This window comes from Galeopterus variegatus, unplaced genomic scaffold (assembly GCF_000696425.1).
Source record: "Galeopterus variegatus unplaced genomic scaffold, G_variegatus-3.0.2 Scaffold73, whole genome shotgun sequence".
NCBI classification, from domain to species: Eukaryota; Metazoa; Chordata; class Mammalia; order Dermoptera; family Cynocephalidae; genus Galeopterus; species Galeopterus variegatus.
In genome coordinates, this window is record NW_007726184.1 from 67,222 (window position 1) to 74,683 (window position 7,462).

A 7,462-nucleotide genomic window follows, 5' to 3' on the forward strand; every position below is an offset into this window, starting at 1 on the left:
AAGGAAGGAAGGAAGGAAGGAAGGAAGGAAGGAAGGAAGGAAGGAAGGAAGGAAGGAAGGAAGGAAGGGAGACAATAAAATATTGAGGTTAGGTGGGAAACGGGGACGAAGAGGTGGGTTAAGGAGTAACCAGGTAAGGGACACAAAGGATTATGACTTGTAATGATGAACATGCTAATAGTATTGATTTGATCATCACATACTGTACACAAATAATGATAGTCAAATCCCCATAAATGTGTATAGTCAATTGGGTTTCACTTCAAAAAATAAACTAAAATAAATAAAATATTTTTTAAAAACGAACTCAACAGCAAAAAAAAATAACATAATTAAAAACTGGGCAAAGGATCTGAATAGACATTTCTCAAAATGCAAAGAAATACAAATGGCCAACAGGCTTATGAAAAAATGCTTAATATCATTAATCATCAGGGAAAAGCCAATTAAAACCACAATGAGATATCATTGCAGTTAGAATGGCTATTACCAACAGGGCAGAAAATAACAAATGCTGGTGAGGATGAGAAGAAAAGGGACCCCTCCTACTTTGCTGGTGGAAACTAAATTGGTACAGCCACTGTGGAAAACAGAATGGAAGTTCCTCAGAGAACTGAAAATAAATCTACCCTACAACCCAGCTATTGCACTACTGGGTATATACCCAAAAGAAATGAAATCGTTATATTAAAAACATATCTGCACTCCCATGTTCACTGCAGCACTATTCACAATAGCCAAGAGATGGAATCAACCTAAATGTCCATCAGTGGATGAATGGAGAAAAAAAATGTGGTACATACGCAGTGGAATACCACTCAGCTATTTAAAAAATGATATCCTATCATTTGCAGTAACATGGATGGAACTAGAAACCATCATGGTAAGTGAAATAATTCAGGCACAAAAAGACAAATACCATGTGATATCACTCATATACAAAATTTTTAAAAAGAGATTCTCAAAGTAGAGAGTAGAACAACGGTTAGCAGAGGCTGGGAGGGGAGAAGGGTAGGAGGAAAAACAAAGCTGTGCTGTCTGCCCTAAGTGGTTCATCACGCACTATACGCATGTATTGAAATAACACACCTACCCCCACAAATATGTACAAATCAATGTTAAAATTTTAAAAATTCTTAAAAAAACAAAAAACATGGTTCCCCCTTCTCGTTCCTTTTTTCTGTTTTCCTGGGATTCTTCAATAAGCTTTCAGGAGACTCAGGCTTACTTAACTCCACTGGGAGGCAGGAAATCGATGTGTATGAAAGAAATATGTTCATAAATTATATTAATTCTGCACGTGTAAAAATGTGTGGCTCTTAAATATATTTCAGATCTACAAATGCGTGCAACACAAGGGGTCCGGAGTCTGCCTCACTTCCTTCTTGCTCGTTCACTGCCCGCTCATCCCTTTCTCCACTCTCACTATTCAAGCTCCCACCCGCTTAAGATCCGCAGGCTGGAGCCAGAGCCGGGAGGACTGTCTTACGCGGCACGTTGTACTTTTGGAGGCAGCAAGCGAGCTCCATGGGTCGCACTGCTTTCTGCCGGCTGTCCTGCATCTTCTCCAGCAGCAAAAGCAGCTGGAAGGGGACACTCCTCCTCTGCTCTTCCACTTGCTTTGGCACTGTTATCCTGCCAAATAAGAACAAGCAGGAAGCTCCTTACGCCCATGGTTTCCAGTGCTGGGTGCACACTGGAATTACCTGGGGAGCTTGTAAAAAAATGTCCATGTCCAAGACACTCCCCGTGTGAACTAAATGAGAATTCTGGGAGTGGGGCCCAGTTATGAGAATTTTTAAGTTCCCCAGATGATTTAAATGTGTGGCTAGGGTTCAGAACCACCAAGTTAGTGTTAGCCCTCTCAAGAGGGGGACAGCACAACTGCCATCTCAATACCCCCCACCTGCCGACAGTCACACTACAGTGAAGGGCAGATGCACCAGGGTCCACATCTGGGGAAAGCAGCAACATGTCCGGCCAGATGCAATTCAAACTATAAAAGCAAATACTGAGTTAGTCCTGGGCAGAAAGGGCAAAATGAAGGGATGGCAGTATTTTTGCAATGATTCATTTAATTACAGGCATCTCTTAATTGCTTGTGACAATGGATGGAAAAAGGAGAAAGCATAAGGCAGAAAAGAATGTGCGAGTGTGTGTGTGTGCGTGTGCGTGCACGCGTGCACACATGCTCACTGACTTACTCCTTCTCCAACAATGGTCTAGTCCCAACTCCCTTTTAGCCAAATCAGTGGCTGTCAATCCAGGCTGCACTTTAAAATCACCCAAGGAGTCTTTTAAAAAGTACCAATGCCTGGGCTCCACCCCACACCAACTTAAAACAAATAACTGGGGGTGTGCCCAGACATTTATATATTTTTAAAATTTCCTAGGTGACTCCAATGTATAGTTCAGAATATGCAGTAAAAGATCTTTCCTCTGGCAACTTTTGTAAGAACACCTCTAAAAGCTCAAGTCACTGTAAATAACTGAATATTTTAAAACATAAAATAATATACATGTTTATCAGCCTGAATAATAATCTTACCTCTTCAATATCTTGGTGAAGTCCATGTTCATTATGAATACCTGAATGAGGGAATTAAGGCAGCAGGTCTGTCCAATGTTGTGTAAACCAACTAGGCCTATAAACAGAAGAGAAAAAATACTGAGGGTAAGGCCCAGCTAAAGGACTTAACAAAGATTAAACATTTTTCTAGAGTCTACTAAAGACATTGCTATGGGTTAAATGTGTCCCCCAAAGTTTCATGTATTAGAAATTTAATCCCCACTGTAATAATGTTAAGACGGTGAGAAATCCTATTATGATCATTGAAAGGTGGGGCCTTTAAGGGTGATTAGATTGTGAGGTCTGTACCCTCGTGAGTGGATTAATCTATTGACGGTTTAATGGGTGGTCATGGGCGTGGTTCTGATGCTTTAAAAGGAGAGTGGATGAGAAGGTGAGCTCTCTTGCTCAGCCATTAGCCATGTGATACCCAGCGTCATTGTACAGCCACCACCAAGAAGGCCCTCATCAGATCTGTTGCCTGGACTGTGGACTTCCCAGCCTCTGAACTGTAAGAAATAAATTTTATTTCTTTAAAAATTACCCAGTTTCAGGTATTTTGTTATAAGCAACAGAAATGAACTAATACAGATATAAAATCCTGTACAGTACTCTCAGATGTACAAAGAATACACTACAGAGCATGCAAACAAATTGGAGAGGAAACATCGGTCATAAACCTTTGAAAGGTTAAATAACGAGAAAATTATAATAGTCCATTAGGAAAAGAGATGTGTCACCAAGAAAAAAAAGTGTATTACTCATTGCCAAATGAACAGTACAAACAATTGTTAGAAGATAAAAAGAAAAGACAGAAACATTACAGAAAGCCTAACTGGGAGAACTCATACAAGTTGTTCTCTACAGAGGTGAGTCAGAACGGGGATCTATGGGGCTCAGGAATAAGATAACTCCACAGCTAGTCTATGTCAAACTCCACTGAGAAGGACCCTGCCCAGTCCCCACCACAGGAATGGAGGAAGTCACAAGAGAGCTGTGGGGAAGATCACCTCATCTAAACTCACCTCGAGAGGCTGAAAGCCAGATCAGACCCACAAGGATATGAGAAAACCAAAGGATGACATTTCTCTGACCCACTAACCAACCTCTTCCTTTCCAACCCAACCTTAGGCTCCCCTGTCCCCACAGGGTGAGTAATTTAAGAGGAATCTTGGAATTACTGGAGAAAGGGCTTTGGTGTATATGAAATAGGGCATAGGGAGTGTAAAAGTCCAGGGGTAGCATAGGATCACAAATTTCTGCTCCCAAATCAGTAGGAGCTCCTTACTTCTAGACAGATGTGTACAAAGGAAATAGTAAAGACAGGACTAATGCTGAGTGCTACTATATGCCAAGCACTGGTTTAAAGTATTTTCCATAGACTCACTTAATCATCCCAACAACCTTATGTACTTGGTACTGTTATTATCCCCATTTTACAGATGCAGAAACTGAGGCACAAGAGATCAAAAGCTATTAACAACAAAACTCTGCTTCAGCATACAGGGGACGAGCAAAGCATTTGTATTCAGTCAAGAAGAGAAAAAGGGGAGGGATGTAATGACCATGAGGGTAGTCCCCAGCACCCAGACGTTCTCTTTGCTTCTCTCTCTTCTTCATGGTGTTGTTTTCCTCCTTCATTTCAACAGGTTCTGCTGGGAACTGCTGAGAGCCAGCCTGGACTGACTGGCAGGGTTTCCTCAGGAACCCAAATACCTTGCCCATTAGCAATCACTCCAAAATCCCCAGGCTGAGGCTGCCAGGAAGACCTCACATGAGCCAGGCACGATGGGATCCCTGTGAAAACACAACACAGGAGGGGAAGAGATTAGAGAAAGGGGAAGGCATATTCACGTCATCAGTTCTGGTTTGAAAGAGCCAAGTCTTAGAGGAAGATAATGTTTAGGGAGATGGACTCATGAGCTCTAGATTGACTCATAGGCCGCAAATGACAATTAGGCTAGATGTCCCCTACCCTTGGTCCCACACGTTTCCATTTGATCTTCTCCGAATGCACTGCCACATCCTAACACTGAACAACATCCTTTGTTCCCAGATTCTCTGTTATGGTCAATGGCATGACACGCACCAAAATGTCCACAGCAGAAGCCTGGGTGTCTCCCTGCTCCTTACTCCCCTGCACAATCGGCAAGGGCTGCTGACCGCACTGCCTAGAGGCTGCTCACAGCACACTCATTACTATCCAAACCCCTGATTTCCTGGGATGCCACTACAGATGTTCAAGTTCCAATAAAACATCCTTTTCTCTGGGAAGCCTTTCCCGGTCCCTCAGGAAGGGCTGGGTGGTATCTATTCTTGATGCACTTTGTACACAGAGCTATTCAAGTAATTGGCTCATTATATTCCACCATGAGGAATATCTGTCTCTCCACTTGTGAATATGGTGTCACCACTCGGATTCCATTCTCCAGGGTGAGAGAAGTGTGGGTGGTTGACAGAACCCAACTGAGTTCCTCTCCATGCAAACCAAAGGTCCATACGCACAACAAAATTGTAACTATAAATGAGGTCATGTTAACTACGATACTCAAATTCCCCTAGTTCTTTACATCCTCCTGACAACACAGACCTCAGCCACCTGTAAATTCTCCCCAAGCATATTTTGGAGTCCCAGAAGTCTCTCGTGTATTTGAAACAAAGGCCACAACCTCTGTACCCTGCCATTGCCGACCTCCCTCCAGTGTCCACTGGGTATTTGCAGGGCACTGCCAGACAGAGCGATCAACATACAGAGATTTCCTCACATCTCTAAGTGGGGGTTCAACATGAAATAGGGAAACACACTCAGCTCTTCCCACTGTCTTCTGCCTTTTCATTTCACTGAGTTCCTTCTAAAAGGGCTTCCAATTCTGCCTGCAGCTGCTCTCTCTCCAGTGTTCTCAGCCCTGCCCACGAGACTAAGCTGGGGAACACAGACACGCTGCGTATTCCACATCTCCGTCCTCTCCACCCAGGGGCATGTATGCACGATTTCCTCAATGGTTCCCCTTTACCACATGCAAACAAATCTGTGGCCCTGTAGCCTACCTGGCCATCAGGCACTAAATTGTAGTGTAGATTCAGCTAAGGAGAGATGCTTAGAAATAAATTACAAAGCCAAAGTGCACAAAGTTTAAGGTTCTTAATGCATGTGGCTAAATGCCTTGTACCAATACATAATCTGACTAGTGAGGTGTGAGAGGCCAGTCAGGACTCTGTGGTTAAATGAAGTAACCTGAGTTTGTTGAAGTTTATGAAGACAGGTGTCATGGAAGAGCTGAGCCTAGAAATGAATTCATTAAAGAGAAGAGGATATGGTTTCAAATAAGGAGCGTTTTGAGGCACAGCAGATGATACGCAAAAGATCAGCATTTGGGGGAGGAGGATGCAGGAAAGTGCACATGGAAGACTGAGGCAGATTAGCATAGACAAAACCAAACTCGAAATGGAAGAAATATAAAAGTTCCAGTATTTTAATTTTTATGAAAAGTAACTAGTCAAGAGTAGCCAAAGAAATTCACATCAAGACCACAATGACATACCATTTTATGCAATTCAGTTGGGAACAATTAGGAATTCTGATTGGAGAGAGGGGCAGAGCAAGATGGCTCAGTAGGACTCTCCTGGGATCGTTCCCCCCACAGAAACACCAATTTGAACAATTATCCACACACAAAAAAAACCTTCACAAGAGCTCAGGAAACCAGGATCACAGTAACTGACTTTAACATAATAATAAGAAAAGATGCACTAGAGCAAGGAGGAAGAACAATTTTATATCACCCCCTCAACACTTCCCTAACCCAATGCAGCACAGCATTAAGAGACACAGTCCACTGGGGGAAGGGGAGAGAAATAAGCATCGTGCCTTGCCTTGGAACACAGCACCAGGCCCTGCACAGTAAAACCCAGCAAAGGCAGATCCCCTCAGCCGCTGATGCCGGGCTAGTACTCATGGACAGAGCCTCCAGACCCACCTCAGTGCCAGGCAGAAACCCACCACCCTGGAAGGATGGACTCATGTTGCAGCAGGCATCACCTCCAGCTGACTGAAGAGGCCTGGGGCCCCAAATAAACCTCAACAACAGGCAGGCTGTAGCACGCACAGGCCTTAGACACACCCAGGTGCTGCACTGGTTTCCATGGCACTGGGCTTCAGGTACAATCTAATGTTGCATCAGCCTCAGCAGCCACAGAATTACGTACATCATCCCTCCCCCAACCCCAGGCAGCACAGCATGAAGAAAGACACCATTCACTTGGAAGAAGGAGGAGAAGGTAAGTGTAGGACTTTGCCCTGCCACCCAGTCTTGGCCTACCTCAATCAAACCTAGCACAGGGTAGAAACCATCAGCCTCTGACACCAGTATCTGTAGACAGAACATCTCTACATGCCCCAGCACCAGATGGGAACCTGTGGGCACAGCAGGACAAGATCCATGTTCCTTCTGCATCAACACCAACCAAGTACAGCAGACTTAAACCTCAAATAAGCCTCAACAGCAGGTAGACTGTAGCACTCACAAGTCTTAGGGGCAACCCAGTGCTGCACTGGTCTTGGCATCAGCAGGCTTCAGCTGTGACTCAATGTCACAGCCTTGGGGGCTATGGGATTGCCCATGGCACCCTTCTCAAAATCCCAGACAACACAGCCCAGAGAGAGACACCATTTGCCTGAAGAAATGAGAGGGAAGTAAGTGTAGGACTTTGCCTTGAAACCCAGCACCAGGCAGAACCCAGTGGCTCCTGATGCTAATCCAGTGCCCACAAGCAGAAACTCCCCACTGCCCTGGTGCCACACAAGAACAGCCTCAGTGAGAAAGACTCAAAATCCAGCTCACACCACCACTAGCTGACTGCAGTGGCCTCAGGCCCTGAATAAACATCAAAAGG

General features: G+C 44.3%; 1 protein-coding gene across 1 annotated transcript in view; it reads right to left on the bottom strand.

Moving 5' to 3' along the window:
- Window positions 1–4,333, bottom strand: part of USP18 (ubiquitin specific peptidase 18) — a 45,521-nt gene extending 41,188 nt beyond the window's left edge. Inside the window, exons 1-3 of the mRNA XM_008578122.1 lie at window positions 4,135–4,333; window positions 2,549–2,645; window positions 1,490–1,635 (exon numbers count right to left, since the gene is read on the bottom strand). Coding sequence (XP_008576344.1) covers window positions 1,490–1,635; window positions 2,549–2,645; window positions 4,135–4,294 — 403 coding nt within the window. The 5' untranslated portion in view covers window positions 4,295–4,333. The remainder of the gene's footprint in view (window positions 1–1,489; window positions 1,636–2,548; window positions 2,646–4,134) is intronic.
- Window positions 4,334–7,462: the final 3,129 nt, after the last annotated feature.